We start from the raw sequence: 17,661 nt of genomic DNA on the forward strand, positions 1-17,661 counted from the left end.
CAGATGAAGTATACGGGCCACCTGAAGGACGATTGGGCGCTCGACTGATTGGCCGGTCTGTTTTGGAGCCTGACGGACAGATAACACACGTCTTTCCCACCGTCCCACTTCCTCTGCCCGTGTTTTTCAAGATAAGTGCTAACTGGAGAGCCACGCTGAATTATTGATGATCCTGAAAATGGTAATCGCTTTCGTCTCGCTGCAAATGAAGAGGGAGTGGGGCATTTTTAATCAGCTCAACTGCGTCAACTTATGTGTTGAAAAGCTTGTTAACCCTCTACAACACCACATGATGAACTAAAACTACAATAAACTGTTTAGTAAATGACTTTTGACCTCTGACCTATAGGAAACTGTCATCTATACTTGACAATGGACTATAAAATAAATATGTAAAATAAATCAATTAAACATTTGAAAGCATATTTCATTTTTAAATGGAAAAATGAACGGTAAAATGTATTTTATGTTTTTTTTTTTTTTAATCTTGATTCACCAACAATAAACAAGATTTCAGCATTCTTTGAACAGTTACTTTAGTATTATTTTGAAACTGTTGAATATACGTATATTTTGAATTAGCTTTTATGTTTACATGATCTGTTTTCATCTTAATTTTAGTTAATTTTTAGAAATTTTATCATTTTTAATTAGTTTGAGGTTGGTTTATTATTTCTATTTAACTTAAAATTCATTTTCAGTTTTAGTTTTAGTCATTTTAGTAGTTCAACTTTTAAACATTTTATTTCAGTAAGTATCCAAGGCAACATTTCTCATCTAATATTTATATTATTTCAGGTTCAATTAACAGAAATGTTTTTTAATAGTTTTAGCTGGAAATAACAACAGCTATTCTGGGATAGATGAGAGTGCCATGATACATGTGGGTTGCCAATACATTGTTATGTGGTTGCTAAGGTTTTTAGTGTTGCTAAGTAGTTTATTGCATGTTCAGGATACATTATAGTCATGTTTCGTTTACATACGACAGCAAAATATACAAATATTGATATATTGAAATGTTAATAATAATGCACTATGAATGAACAATAATTTGTACAAAACATTCCATACATACAGACCATTTCAGTTTTTTTAAACAATTTTGAAGACAAAAATATCTACTTATGTTTGTTGCCTTGGTAACAGCATTATTCTATCCCTTTACAGATTAAAACTAGCATTTCATGAAACTATGAGTCTATGTGACTTCATAGAACTGAAAAGCATTTAATTATAGTTTTTGAAGTGTAAAAGCACCTGTTTGTGTCATTTTTCTCTCAGCTCTGGCTCTGTTTAGCGTGACCGTCTGCCTCGTCTCACAGCGGGAGGCCGGAGATCCGCCCACACACACACTCTCGCCGTCGCCATGACGACCTCGGCCCTCCGGAGGCAGGTGAAGAACATCGTGCACAACTACTCGGATGCGGAGATCAAGGTGCGGGAGGCGACCTCCAACGACCCCTGGGGCCCGTCCAGCTCGCTGATGTCGGAGATCGCCGAGCTGACCTTCAGCGTGGTGGCCTTCAGCGAGGTCATGGCCATGGTGTGGAAACGCCTCAACGACCACGGCAAGAACTGGAGACACGTCTACAAGGTGTCCGAGTCTGTCCGCAGTCACTCACAGACACACCAAACCAGATAGAAATCAATCCTGAAGAACCAGGATTCCCATGGACTCTGAATATATGAGGAAATGTGTGATTTCTACCTAATTCTGGCCTAATTCAGAAAGAGTAATTTCTAGTTTATTTTGATAACTAAAACTATTTAAAAAAATAATAATAATAAAATCTAAATATTAGTTGAAAATCTTGAACTAAAAAAAAAAAAAAAACTAAACGAAAATTAGAAATGTTTTCTTGGTAATAAACTGAAATAAGTTGAAGCTGAAGTACTATCATTATGATCTGGAAATAAATAAAAACTGAATTAAAAACAAATTGAATAATATTTATAAAGTGTGATTTCTAGTCATTTCAAGTGAGTTCCAGCCTCATTTAAAAAGATTAATTTCTAGTTAATTTATTTATTTTCTAGTTCAAATATTTGTTGAAAAACTTGATCTAAATGCAAATTAGAAATGCCGACTTGACAATAAACAAATAAAGTTGAAGTACTAAAATTATTATTTTATATATATTTAAAAAAAAAACTAATAAAATGACAAAAGATAAAAATATAAAAATAAAAGCTGATTCAAAATATTAATACAATAAAAATAACACAAGTTACTTCTAGTCTAACTAGTAATTTCAAGTGAATTTTAGCCTAATTAAAAAAAAAAAGTAATTTCTAGTTTGTTTCAGGGTATTTATCATTAACTAAAACTATTAAAAACATTTCTGTTAATTGAAATAAAGCTAAATAAAAAATATATATAAATATTATTTAAAAAAAGAAACTAAATGAAAATTAGAAATGTTTTCTTGGTAATAAACTAAAATAAGTTTAGGTTGAAATACTAAAATTATTAACTGGAAATAAAAAATAAAAAAAAAACTAACTGAATAATAGCATAAATAGCATTAAAAATAAAAAATAAATAGCATTATTTAAAAAAAAAACTAATAAAGTGACAAGACGAATATAAAAATAAAAGCTGATTCAAAATATTTTTAAATTGAAATAACACTGGTTTATTATCTAATTTACAAAGTGTAATTTTCTAGTTTATTTTTAGTCTAATTAGTAATTTCAAGTGATTTTTGGATGAATTCATGGAAATTAATAAAATCCTAAATATTTTTTTAGACTACACATATTTCTTGCTATGCCAATATTTTATCCCGTAGAATTTATGAGGGAAACTTAATCCTTAATCTTTATCCTTAACATCATCCTTAACATTTATCCAGTAAATTAAACGTATGGAAAAGTCATCATGTAAATTCATTGGTTGAAAAGAGCGGGAAGAACATTTCTGGAATCTTGAAATGTAATTGTTTGAATTCTAATTAAAATAATTTTAGTTATTTATTTGAATCTGTGGAAACTCCTGGCTTCTGTAAGTTAAAGAAGTGTTGGAATCTTTACAGCAGATTTGTGTATGTTGAACTCAGGAGTCAGAGAGTTTGAGCAGCTCTTGATCTGGCAGTGAAGTCATTAATAATGTCTGATAGTGGAGTGTAGTGAGCCGGTTTTGTGTGTCTGGTCCAGGCTCTGACTCTGCTGGACTATCTGGCCAAGACGGGTTCGGAGCGGGTCGCCCAGCAGTGCCGCGAGAACGCCTTCACCATCCAGACGCTCCGCGACTTCCAGTACGTGGACCGCGACGGGCGCGACCAGGGTGTGAACGTGCGCGAGAAAGCCAAGCAGCTGGTGGCGCTGCTGCGGGACGAGGAGCGTCTGCGGCTAGAGAGAGCGCAGGCCCTCAAGACCAAAGAGAGGATGGCGGGCAGCGGCGTTCCTCCCGCGTATCCCAGCAGGCGCAGCAGTCAGCCCAGCATGGCCGCGCTGTACGGAGAAGAGTTCAACCACTCCAGAGGATCGCCGTCCTCCTTTAACTGTGAGAGCAACTCTGCATTACTAACTCTGAATTCAAAGTCAGTTTAAGCTTTGTTTTATTTATAAGGCACGATTAAATCATCATAAATATACATCTGCTGCACTGAAGAGTCTCGTCACAGCTGCTTCTGTCATGTGTGTTGTTTAATGAGGCGTGTGACACAATATGACTGAAGTGAGATGCTGATGCTTTATGACAGAGGAACATCAGTCACATAGATTACACTCATAAATAAACATTATGATCCCTCACCCATCTGTCTGTCTGTCTGTCAGCGTCATCCTCGTCTCCTCGAGCGTCTGATCTGGAACAGACTCGACCGCAGACCAGTGGAGAAGAAGAACTACAGCTGCAGCTCGCGCTGGCCATGAGCAGAGAGGTACACACACACACACACTGGGCTTAAAATGAACACTCGCCTAGCGCCAAATATGAGTAAAAATCTGTGTTGGTGAGTCTGTGAAACAGTGTTAACTGCCTGCTGTGAGAACATGAATGTGAACAAACGTGAACAAGGTTCGGGGCAGTTGACAGGCCAGTGCTCATGAAAGTTTAAGCCTTGCCAATTTAATTATTCAAGCTCAAGAAGACGCGAGACAAACTCATTTCGTTACTCGCGCACCTTGTAGGAAGTTTTCCGAAACACGCACCCAGAAAATCTGCGTCTCAGACAGCGTGCGAATACTGAATCGAGCTCTCTTTTGTCTTCTTGCACTTGAACAGTCATATTCAAATGAAATTATGTCGTAAACATAGTCAGTTTTTGTCTTAACTGAATGTAAACAGTTGAGAAATAAAACGCATGTGTATCAGTATATTGGATCAGTGCATTAGCTCTTAAAGTGACAGTAGCCTATTATTCAGTACATTTTCATAAGTCACTGGCCATTGGCAGGTTAGGCCCTGTATACACACAATTAAACACACACTCAGTCTTCTCTCTCTCACACACTCTCTTTTTTACATTAGTCTGTTTCCCGAACTGTAAACGATCCCTGTAGGTCTCCAGTTTCTGTGGTGTTTGATGTAGTAAATGAACACATGCAGCGGTGAGAGTGTCTTTCAGCAGCCGGAGCATTTCCATCTCGATCCACTGTGTGTGTGAGGACGACGAGGAGGAAATGTGAGGAGAAAGATGAGCAGGAACAGTTTTCCTGTTGACCTTTCTTGCTGTTTCAGGAATTTTTCCATTCCCACAGGACGCAGTGGAAGTGCAGAAACCGCACGCTCTGCTAAAAATAATTCTTGATTAACCCAAATCTGGCGCAGCGTTCGGTTCCGATGTGCCTTAAATATGAGCGCTGACACGTCTCTCCCCAACAGCCAATCACTGTCCGCTGTTGTGTGTAACGCTGCTGCGCTGTTGTCATGGAGACGGAGGAGGACATCCAGTATCTCTGCGCAGGTATCCGAGGAGCGGTAGATCCTGCAGCAGATGCTTTCATTCATTTAAACCTGTCGTTCTTAACATGAGAACCTCAAGATGACTAAACAGTGTTTCAGTTATTAATAATCATTAATTATATAAATGATATATATTATTATACATATTATATCAGTATTAATAAATGATTATTAATATATTAAACTGAAATTTATATAATATATGTGTAATATATATCATATTATAATATAATAAAAACAATATATTTCCCCTCTTTTAACTGAAAAACATGCAGTTCTTGAAATGAATTGCAGTAAATTAAGTAATTTAATATATCAGTACTCCCAGACAAAAAGTTTGAAAAAAACCCTGTAAAAGCTAATATATTCACGTGAAAAAGGTTGAGAAACACTGGATTAAACAGGCTGTTTTTGTTACTGTATCTTTAGGATATCTGTTTTATTTTCTGCATTTTTCTAATATTCAAGCCAGTTATTTTAGTCTCAATGAGATACTATTATAGTTTTTAGTAATAGTTTGAATTAGATTGTGTCTTTATATTTTATATCATATATTTATATATTTTAGTTCATCAGTTTTAACTAAATGAAAAAGAGAAATGTTTCCTTGATAACTGTTTTTTTTTATTTTTTTTTTTTTTTTATTTCAATTAATGTTTGTATTTATTTCATGTAACAAAACGTTTTTTATGGTTTTATTTTAGTTAACTATAATAACCCTGGTTTAAACTTATCTAAGGCCCGTTCACACCACGAACGATAACTATAATGATAACTACATTAGCGTCCACTAGGGTTGGAAATCGAAAATCGATTCCAATTCTGGATACTTGAGGTCAGGAATTGGTTATTTGTTATAAAATGATCTCGCGAAAGATCTTAATTCGGCACTCGCACGCTGTTTTCTGTGCTGGGAACATGGAGAACACGCACACAAAGAGCCGAATACTGAAATGAGTTTTCTTTTGCATCTTCTTGCATTTGAACAGACAAATACACACAAAATTATGTCAAAATACACTACCGCTCAAAAGTTTGGGATCGGTAAGATTTTTAATGTCACATTCAGTGTCACATGATCCTTCAGAAATCATTCTAATATGATGATTAGTTCCTCAAGAAACATTTCTTATTATTATCAATGTTGAAAACAGTTGTGTACTTTTTTTCAGGATTCCTTGATGAATAGAAAGTTCACAAGAACAGCATTTATCTGAAATACATTACATTTTAAAATATTTTCAAGTAGAAAACAGTCATTTTAAATTGTAATAATATTTCACAATATTACTGTTTTTACTGTATTTTTAATTAATTAAATGCAGCCTTGGTGAGCAGATGAAACTTCTTTTAAAAACATTAAAAATCTCACCGATCCCAAACTTTTGAGCGGTAGTGTATCCTCGTAAACGCAGTCGGTTTTGTCTTAAGTGAACGCTGACAGAAAGAAAACACACGTGTAACAGTATATTGGATCCGTGCATTAGGTCTTAAAGTGACAGCACCCTAATAATCCTGCTGCTGTCTGTTAATCAAAGAGCAAAAGAAATAAAAGTCACTCATTGCTCTTGGCTGAATAACTTTTGTGACTTTAATAATGAGGATTAATCTATATTTTTTATTTATAAAAATAAAACTATGCAGTTATATTACATTTGATTTCAATTTCTGAACTTTGTTCAGTTGTATTTGTTTGTGCTATTGCTGATTTGCTTATTTGTTCTTATTGTATTAGTGATTGTATACTTGTCTTTATAATATCTGACATTTATATTAGTCTAGTTTATTAGTTAGTTGTTCTTTAGCCTGCTGATTTTTGTTCATGGTATTCAGCTGCAACAGAATGTTTTGCAAAAAGACAGAATAAATATGTTAAATATCTTTTTTCCATATTGGAAAAATTGGCGTCCACACCAACAGACAATATAGTCGTCTGCCGTTTGAAATGCTCAAGCTGGTTTTCGATTGGCTGTCAATGTTTTCATCATTCATCAGTTGGAAAAAAATCACTCTGAAAGGGATTCAAGTGATATCGTTCCTCTGTGCCGTTATCGTTACAGTTTTGCTGTGGACTCTACTATTCTTTTACATTCAGAACGATTTTATAACCATATCTTTATCGTTATAGTTACCGTCCTAGGTGTGAACGGGCCTGCTTATATTAACCATTTCTTCTTCCTCCTCTAATTATATTTCTCTGTTCCTCACATGTATTTTTCCTCCAGTGTTTTCTGTGGATCTGCTGTGAATGTCACGGAGCTCATTAACCTCCTGCTCTTTTAATCCTAATTAATCCGTTCACTAACTATCTAACGGCGTCACCTTCAGCAGGGTTTGCGTTGAGCTTGTTTCCTGTCCCGCAGGAGCAGCGCAGCCGTCAGGGAGACGATCCTCAGCCTCGTCTTCAGAAGGTTGTGGAGGAGAGCGAGAGACGGCGAGACCCGGGCCCTTCAGAGGTGAGACAGACACTGAACACCTGCATGATCTGATGAGCTCTGGGTCGCCTCACGCTTGCTTTCGTCTCACAGTCGGCCATGATCGACCTGGTGGATGTGTTTGGACCCACGCCTGCCGCACCGGTGAGCGACGACCCCTGGGATGCCCCACCCACCTGCTCTGTGAACTCTGACCCCTGGGAGTCTGTAGGTCAGTGATGTGTGCGCTGTTAAGTTGCATTCACACATTCATTTTTAATAATAGTTGGCGATTTCCTCGCCACGTCACCAAAACAATCTTGCGGTCACTGTGATTTTATTTCAATTATACAAATGTTACGATTTCAGTGTTGATTTATCAATATTTTGTTCATCTTATAAAACTATGTAGCATTAAATGTTGTTTTTAACATTTGTTCAACACTCGAACAACTTGACATTATTTCAACCACATTTTAACGTAGAAGGTCAGTTGTGTAAAAATATCTAAAAATTATCATTGCCGTAAATCTCTTTTGGTCGTTGAGTTAATTCAATAGAAAAATAAAGCAAAAAATGACTTTTTACTGAGTTGAAATAGTCTATTTGACTTGTATTTCAATGTTTATTCATAGGTTAATCAACGTCATGCATGTTGAATTTTGTTTTGATTTCGCAAATTAAATCAACATTGATTACGCAACATTGTCGCATCTTTTTCGTACAGATCTTCAACAGATCTTACAATTTCAATGTTGATTGATCAGTATTTTTGTTAACCTTTTAAAACTATTTATCAGTAAATGTTTTTTTTAAACATTTTATTTACTGTTGAAACAACAATTGCCATTATTTTAACCAGATTTCAATGTAGATGGTCAGTTACGTAAAAAAATATATAAACACTCTCATTGCCTCAAATCTGACAGTCGCTGATTCCGTTCAGTAGAACAAAATGCCAAAAAAAATGTCTTTTTTTACTTCTCAGCCTGTATTTCAATGTTTATTAATGGGTTAATCAATGTCATGGATATTGAATTTTGTTTTGATTTTGCAAATTGAATTGTTGTTGATATCGCAACGTTTTTTCAGTGTCTTTTTGTACAGATCTTATAATTTCAACGTTGATTGATCAATATTTTGTTAACCTTTTAAAATGATTTAGCAGTTAATGTTGTTACAGCATTTTTATGTTTTTATCAACTTTGAAACAACTGACAATATTTCAACCATATTTTGGTTAAGAAGGTCGTTTAAGTTGCAAATCTCGTAGTCGCTAACATTTTTTTAATGTTTTTTTTTCAATGTTGAAATAACAACTGACATTATTCGTTGTTTTCAAGCAAAAATCCAGTGTTATTTTAGTATCATTGAGATACTATTGCAGTGTTAATTATATAATTTATTTTTTTGAAGGTTTTAGTAATTTTGTTTTTATTTTATTTTATTTTTTTTTATTAGGTTTTGTCTATATAGTTTTTATTCACTTTTATTTCAGTTTTAGTTTTAGTCTCAAAAGTAATTTGACACTGGTTTATACTTAAAAACAAGAGGAAAAAACTGCAGTGCAGTAAGGCAAAACACAAAATCTATGAAAACAAGTCTTTATCTAAAGCAGTGTTGCTTCTTGGGTAAATTTATCTTGTTTTAAGGATTTTCGAGGGTTTTTCACAGTGCAGCGTGGATGTTGTTCGATCTGGTTGTTTCAGCTGTAGTGAAGTCCAGTAACCCGGTGGTTGGTAGTCCCTGGACGGCTCGCCCTTCCTCCAGTAGCCCCGCCCACCCCTGGGGAACCCACCAATCACCTCCTGACCCCTGGGATGATCCGCCTTCAAACTCCACCTCTAATATGGACGAAAAAGCCTGGAGGAGCCCAGCGCGACTAAGTGAGACAAAATTTTAAACAAGTTTTCACAGTGACGACCCTTTAAATTAAAACAATACATTGCTTGAGAGCAGTGAATCTCAACCTTTTTTGAACAATGGACCCCCGAACAATGGAACCATCCTCAAGGACCCCAGAATAAAATTGGCTCATTGGTATCATTAATCTCTTTGTGACAAACAAATGCAATCAAGTGTGATTCACTATTCCGTTAGTTGACTTGTCCTATATGCATATAGTCAGTTAAATTATACTATCTTCTTTTATGGGAACATGTCAAATGTCAAAATATACACAAATCATATTCAGATATTTTATAAGGACCACCTGGCATTATGTCAAGGACCACTAGGGGTCCATGGACCCCTGGTTGAGAAACTCTGCTTTAGAGAATGAAGAAAGGATCCCTATCAAATAATTTCATTATATACAGTTTGTGGCACAGAAACTATCCTTTTTGTTAACTCAGCCTTTCACTTTAAATATGTAAATGTTTGCGGTTCTCTAGAGACCCATCTCTATATTCTCTGCTCTTCATTCTAGTTCTGAGTGGGAAGGACCCGTTTTCCATTCCAGAGGAGGAGGAGGAGCTTAGAGTGGAGGGGGAGGGGCCTGTAGTGGATGGGGAGGGGCCAACTCAAGTGTTCAGCCCTCGCTGTGAGAGTCCTGCAGGTCCTCACCAGACCGTCTTCATGCTCGTTTCCCTCTCCGAGTTGAGTTGAGTTGAAGCTCATTCGCATCTCTCATTCCAGATGCCGATCAGTTCGAGGAGTTAGTGGTGGGCGTTCAAGTGAACGGACGGGCGAATGACAGTCCAGAGACCTTTGACCTCTCTCGCCTCGGGCCTCCCCTAGACGCGGTGATCCCCAGACAGTGCCGGACCCCTGAAGCGTTTCTCGGGCCCACCGCCGCCTCCCTCGTGAACCTGGACACACTGATTCCAACCAACCCGCCGGTCAAGAGCAAAAACCCCTTTCTGTCAGGTGGGAAAACTTCTGAATGAACAGTGGTGTAAATGTGTCTTGTTTTAAGCATGTAAAATGATTCGGATTGTCTGTCCCAGGTCTGAGCACGCCATCTCCCACGAACCCTTTCCACTGTGAGCAGCCCAGACTGACTCTGAATCAGATGCGGCCTCACTCCACCTCTCCGCGGCCGGCGCCCGCTCTGTCCTACAGCGCCTCCCTTCCTCAGCCCCTCCTGCAGCAGAGGCCCCAGACTCTGCCCTCGTCCTACACGCAGCCGCCCCACGGCCTGCTGGACATGCCCAGCAACCTGCCGCAGCCGCTGCTGCCCCTCACGCCCGTCCCGCTGCAGCCCTCCGCCCGACAAAGCCACAACCCCTTCCTCTGAGGAACCGCTTCGGTTCACACTGAAGTGTGGGAAACGGACACTGAAACCGGATTACGGTGATTCGCTTTCAGTGTGAACGGACTAAAGAGCTGATTTGAAGCCTGCAATGTTACTAGGGTTGGTTTTTAGTGACGGTACTTTTCCAATAAGACACATTTTATGCCGGCTGACTTTATTAACTTGCGTTCGTTCGTTCGTCTGTATTATGCGTGATAATTTATTCAAGCGCAAGAGCTCAGCCTGGATTTATATCGAGCTTAAAGTCAACATGAACTCAAAACAGACTCCATTTACTGTCCATCCTGATCTTACTGTGCACTTATTGTGTCATGAGAACATGTTATTCCAAAAATTTGTTATCATAATCACAATATTTCAACATGTTCTGTCTCTTGATTGGGTCAGGAGTTTTCAATCTTTTCGATGCCACGAACTCCCAAAATCACAGATCCTCATCCTAACATTTAAAAGTCAGATATATATATTTTTGCATGTTTAAAGACCCAATATATTAAATTAAAAATTAATTATAAATTAATTAAAAGGTAATATTGCAAAAGTATAAAATATTTGGATTTTTTTTTTTGTTTCTATAATGTTACATTATTTAACTTTTCGTCCACTTACTATTGTAATGTATCTTTAGATACTGTTGTATTATTTATTTATTTATTATATATTATTATTATTATTATTAGAGATGCACTGATATATCGGCCAATAATCAGTATTTAAAGTAATCAACAGTTTAAAAACAGCCAATAATCAGAGACAATATATGCTGTCAATAAAAAAAGGGCAGAGCTTTGTTAAAAGTGTTACGATTCAACAATCGTAAAAACCATATTGCAAATTTGCCATATAATTTTTTTTTCTGTGCAGCCTTAGTAAAAACACAATTTGTTAGAGGTGTAACGGTACACAAAAATCACAGTTCGGTACGTACCTCGGTTTTAAAGTCATGGTTCGGTACGGTTTTCGCTACAGCAGGTGTGGAGAAAACTAAACATAAAATTGCTTTTTTTTATTAAACAGTGGTTACTGAACAAATTGTGCTTTTGTCTTTAAATATATTAAATTAAATTATAACTAAAAGTTTCTTAAGGATAAAAAAAAAATATATCTCTGCTAATGCTATAAACTATGTAGTAGCCCTTATTTGAACATTATGCTACTATAAAAAGGTATAATATAAGGTTAACAACTGAGCCCAAACTATTTTAGATAAAATAATCAACACTCAAATAACAAATTGTAGGCCTATGCAAACATGTAAGCTGCACCTAAGGCAGTTTTTGCATTAACTTCTAAATGTTTTTACTTCAATTCGTTGTTGAAATATAATCATTTCTACACAGTGGTTGTCATTTTCACAACAGATTTATTTAAACACACATTAAATAGCCTAATCAGGACATCACTAAAAGGTTAAGTAAAATATAATGAATATGTAGGCTAATACAGTGCATATATTTAGCGAAAGAGTTCATTTCTCTAGCGAACTAACAAGCTGTAGACAGTAAATGCTACATGACAGATTGTTTACAAGCTTTCATTGATGTCTTTCCGCCGTTGAAACACTGATTGAGCGATTACAAGAGATATGATGATAAGTTGTACTGTATCTTTCAACATACCTTCAGATGTTCATTCATGTTTATTCTGTAACTAGTATTATAGAGGAAGAGATGGTCGTGTTCACTTGCGCTCGCATTGCTGGTTGAACTGAGGCGCATTGATCTGTCACGGTGCATCAAAGCACATCAAAACGGCATTTTCTGTTTAAATTTCGTGGACAGAATTTTAAGACAGACACTTTGTTTCTTATCGAAAGTAACAAAACGCAGAGCTTATTGCAATTATTGGTGGTTAATGGTGATAGGCTACAATGTTACAATGTAATGCTTCGGTACACACGTGCACCGAAACCGAAAGCCCAGTACCGAAGCGGTTCGGTACGAATACATGTACCGTTACACCCCTACAATTTATTACATTAAACATGTATTGAATATTAATTTAATGTATTTATTTATTCAATATTTATTTATTTTAATATTTATAATTCCTTTATTTGTTTTATCTGATTTAATTAATTATGTATTAATTTATTTTACAGTTTTTCCACTGTTTATCTGTAACCCCTAAATCTCCTGAACCCTGTCTGACCCTGATCTAGATCACATGTGCGGGGAAAATCATCTAAACCAATAGCCAAACAGTTACCTGGGCATTATTGAGCTACTGATGTAGGTCGTTTTTTGCAATTATTTGATGTAGTAACTAATGCTGGTTAATGCAATGCAAATGACAGCAATAATATCCATTCTGGTATGCAACGTCCACTTTTCACAATCTACTGATTGATACAATCCCAGCTGAATATCAGAAATGATGTCACATCATGTGTTGTGGATGTTGTTTCATGTTGACTTTAATATGTTGGCTCAACGCTTTACTCTTCTGCTGCACAGGAACAGCATGCTGCTAATGAACTTAGGAAGGGGTTAAATGTCAGTATCTCAGCCAAAAGCAGGACAGAAGACATGAGGAGGGAAATTTCAGGAACATCAGCTACTAACCGAGAACAAACTCACCGTCCTCTCCTCGTTCCTCAAACCCTTCCTGTTTCCTGTCTGTTGCCTCGAATCAATGGATCCTGTGCAATTAGATCCGGCACTGATTGTAACCGAGCTCCTCCATGTGCCTGTCCCACCGACAGTCCCACAATGCACTGGGGCTGGCGCCTCACTTCCTGCTTGGATCTCAGGAGCGCCACCCACAGGAACCCGCATAGCCAATTAAAACTCACGGTGTCTGTCCGAGAGGACCAGTACAGACGGACGTGTTTTATAATCGCTACAGACTCGATGTGAGTCGATGCTGAATTATCCGATGCTGTTATTTCCTCCACTCAGAAGTGATTCAAGATCAAGTACCAGCTTTACTGTTAAGCACTGCTAATGAGTATGCCATCCAGTCTGTCCTAGTGAAGGAGAACCAGGTTAATCGTTTAATCTACTACGAGTTAAATGGTATATATCAAAGACACAAATAAATGAATGTTATTCACTTTTAATGCTAATTTTTCTTTCCCTCAGCAGACAGAAAGTGTGTGTCTCGTGTCCAGCAGAGGTCGCTCTTTTAAAATCAGCAGTATTTGTTTTATGAACATAAATCAACATTTCTGTAATGTACAGTGAACTAAAGGGGTTTGATTTTCAAATAAGCGGCCTTTCCAACATCTCCGACAAAAGACACACCAGAGGATATGAGGTGTAGATACAGGTGCTGGTCATATAATTAGAATATCATCAAAAAGTTGATTTATTTCACTAATTCCATTTAAAAAGTGAAACTTGTATATTATATTCATTAATTACACACAGACTGATATATTTCAAATGTTTATTTCTTTTAATTTTGATGATTATAACTGACAACTAAGGAAAATCCCAAATTCAGTATCTCAGAAAATTAAAATCTTACTTAAGACCAATACAAAGAAAGGATTTTTAGAAATCTTGGCCAACTGAAAAGTATGAACATGAAAAGTATGAGCATGTACAGCACTCAGTACTTAGTTGGGGCTCCTTTTGCCTGAATTACTGCAGCAATGCAGCGTGGCATGGAGTCGATCAGTCTGTGGCACTGCTCAGGTGTTATGAGAGCCCAGGTTGCTCTGATAGTGGCCTTCAGCTCTTCTGCATTTTTGGGTCTGGCATATCGCATCTTCCTCTTCACAATACCCCATAGATTTTCTATGGGGTTAAGGTCAGGCGAGTTTGGCCAATTAAGAACAGGGATACCATGGTCCTTAAACCAGGCACTGGTAGCTTTGGCACTGTGTGCAGGTGCCAAGTCCTGTTGGAAAATGAAATCTGCATCTCCATAAAGTTGGTCAGCAGCAGGAAGCATGAAGTGCTCTAAAACTTCCTGGTATACGGCTGCGTTGACCTTGGACCTCAGAAAACACAGTGGACCAACACCAGCAGATGACATGGCACCCCAAACCATCACTGACTGTGGAAACTTTACACTGAACCTCAAGCAACGTGGATTGTGTGCCTCTCCTTTCTTTCTCCAGACTCTGGGACCCTGATTTCCAAAGGAAATGCAACATTTACTTTCATCAGAGAACATAACTTTGGACCACTCAGCAGCAGTCCAGTCCTTTTTGTCTTTAGACGCTTCTGACGCTGTCTGTTGTTCAAGAGTGGCTTGACACAAGGAATGCGACCGCTGAAACCCATGTCTTGCATTTGTCTGTGCGTAGTGGTTCTTGAAGCACTGACTCCAGCTGCAGTCCAATGGTCAATGGTCGTCTTTTGGACAATTGTCAAGTCAGCAGTCTTCCCTATGATTGTGTAGCCTACAGAACTAGCCTGAGAGACCATTTAAAGGCCTTTGCAGGTGTTTTGAGTTAATTAGCTGATTAGAGTGTGGCACCAGGTGTCTTCAATATTGAACCTTTTCACAATATTCTAATTTTCTGAGATACTGAATTTGGGATTTTCCTTAGTTGTCAGTTATAATCATCAAAATTAAAAGAAATAAACATTTTATACAAGTTTCACTTTTTGAATAGAATTAGTGAAATAAATCAACTTTTTGATGATATTCTAATTATATGACCAGCACCTGTATGTGTGTTGTTCCAAATCCAAAGCTCAAATCAGATCCATAAATTCTGCATAAATTATTGGATGTTGAAATATTTTAAGTGTTTCCAGTTGACTGGATATGATGAATTGTAATAACTATGGGCGCAAGGTGGTAATAACCAATATTTTTCCAATGAAACTTTATTCTTTAAACACCTTTTCTGTAGAATGGACGGTTGAATAATTATGTGTGCTTGCAATTATTTTATAGTTGTTAAATAATTACTTTGATTAGCTCTAGAATACCTTCTATGCGTTTCTTTCAGAAGTCTTGGCAGGCATTTGTTTTCTGTGTATATATTCGGACGTTCATTATTCATTATTTTACCATGGTGAATTTAAAAGTTTTATCCGACTGCCACTAGGGGGCAAAACGTGACAACCATGGTGGAAAGGCAGCTTAACTTTAATAAGCAGTGGACCATATGCACAGAACGTTGTTACGAAATTCCTCAATATAATATAAGCCAACTGGAAAACTTCTGGTGAAATCTCACTTAATGGTGTCAGTATATTCAATGTCCTGAGGTAGTTTTAAAGGATTAGTTCATTTTCAAATGAAAATTAGCCCAAGCTTTACTTACCCTCAAGCCATCCTAGGTGTATATGACTTGCTAAATGTGGCTAAATGTGATAACTGCATTAAAATATATATATACAACATTAAAAAGGCAACCATTGATGATAGTTTTGTGTTGATGTACAGCGAGTCTAAAATGATCAGTTAACAGTTCACCGGAAATTACCAAGCTGGCTTAACGAACACCAGGAAGTAACGGTGCATATGGTCAAATCTGTTGAGATTGTAAAAGCCATTAAGTCATTTAGATGTATGTGTGTGTGTGTGTGTGTGTGTGTGTGTGTGAAAGAGAGACAGGTTTAACAGTCTCACTGATCTCGCATGTCTGAACCTGCAGCTTTTTTCAATATAACTGCACTTTTTTTAGCGGTTTAGCAGGTTTCAGATGCACCTGCTTCACTCAATGTGCATCACTGGCACAAACCGTCTTGCTTTGGTGTGCAGATATTGTAGAAGTTAAGGCTTGTGTTTCAGTGATCTGCGGTCAGGTTTGTATGACTGAGATCTGAAGTGTTTGTGAACGCAAAGCAGTAATTTCAAACCAGTTTAAGTGTTTATTTTACATGTCAGCATGAAAACCTCATGAAACAAACAAAAAAATGCAGTGTTCTACAAATATAAATATGATTCAGTGCTTCACATGATGGTTAGATAGTTGGTTATGTAAAAGAGTCTAATTTACAGGCTTTATTTGATAGTTATGTGGTGATTTTCTGACGGCGAATTCTCTTCCTCAGATTGTGTTTGCTGCTCGTCTGTTTTCTCTTCATGTTGCGTTTTCCGTGTCTTTTTGTCCGTGTTTGACGGGCATCCCCTGATGAGGAGGCGGAGACTTCAGCGGCGGAAGGGGCGGGGCATTCTACATCTGTATCTGATTTAACATCTGGAGAAGTGGAAGCTGTTTGCGTGAGCTCCATGTGTTCAGACGCAGGACTCTGGGCTGAGGTGGGAAGGTTTGTTATTTGCTCATGAGAGACGTTTGAATCAGAGTAAATGATGGGGTCTGAAACACCGGACTGGGCCAGCTGACAGAGAGCAAACGCGGCCGTCTTCTCTACTGATAAATGATCATCCTCTTGTGATGCCACAGTATCCACAATCCCCTCAGTCATCAAGCAGCTCTGTGATTGGCTGTCTGATGGAGCTGTAGGCATTTTCATTGACAGGTTCAGAGGACTGTCTCTTCTGGAGAGATTGAGAGGGACCAAAGTATCGTCATCAAATCTGTCATTTTTACTGTCATTTCCCCCTCGCTCCATCTCTGAAAACCTGTGCGCAGAAACAAGAAATGAGTGAATATACATTATACATGGGATTATATATTTTATTTCTTATTATTAACTATTTATTACATAATTATAATGATATAAATAAAGTGATTTATTTTATTACAATTTATTTTTAATTTTAATTTAATCTTTTGTAAAATCATTAATATTAATTTGTAAAATGTGTAATATTTTTTACACTTATAAATTATAATACATTTTAAAATTAATAATTGATTACATAATTAGCATGTAAAAGATCTGACCATGATTTTAATATAATTTGTTTTATAATTTATTTTTAACATTATCAATAATAATTTGTATAATTATCATTTTAAATGATAAATAAATTATAATAAATGTTAAAATAATTTGTACTCTGGCCTATTGAACCATTTTTTTAAGTAATTTAATTTAATAATTTGTAAAATTTTCCATAATTGTAAAAAATAAATAAATAAATAAATAAAATAAAAAAAACTGTTTAAATACATATAATTTGTAAAATATGATCTCATGGAGATCTAATTTAATAATTTGTCAGTTTATCAGTTTAATTATCAAATGATATAATATATGTGT

The 17,661-nt window shown here is 36.7% G+C and overlaps 2 protein-coding genes across 2 annotated transcripts in view; both read left to right on the forward strand.

The window, feature by feature from the left end:
- The window catches only part of LOC137032441 (B-cell receptor CD22-like), a 900,294-nt gene that overhangs the window by 82,539 nt on the left and 800,094 nt on the right, over nucleotides 1-17,661 (forward strand). The gene's annotated exons all lie outside the window — the stretch shown is intronic.
- Nucleotides 1,370-10,564, forward strand: epn3b (epsin 3b). Its single transcript, XM_067405080.1, has 9 exons — nucleotides 1,370-1,597; nucleotides 3,160-3,508; nucleotides 3,784-3,887; nucleotides 7,276-7,368; nucleotides 7,441-7,558; nucleotides 9,036-9,212; nucleotides 9,755-9,883; nucleotides 9,964-10,194; nucleotides 10,275-10,564. Exons 1-9 carry the CDS (start codon nucleotides 1,370-1,372, stop codon nucleotides 10,562-10,564), a joined length of 1,719 nt encoding a protein of 572 aa, XP_067261181.1.

This window comes from Chanodichthys erythropterus, chromosome 12 (assembly GCF_024489055.1).
Source record: "Chanodichthys erythropterus isolate Z2021 chromosome 12, ASM2448905v1, whole genome shotgun sequence".
In the NCBI taxonomy this organism is placed as follows: domain Eukaryota; kingdom Metazoa; phylum Chordata; class Actinopteri; order Cypriniformes; family Xenocyprididae; genus Chanodichthys; species Chanodichthys erythropterus.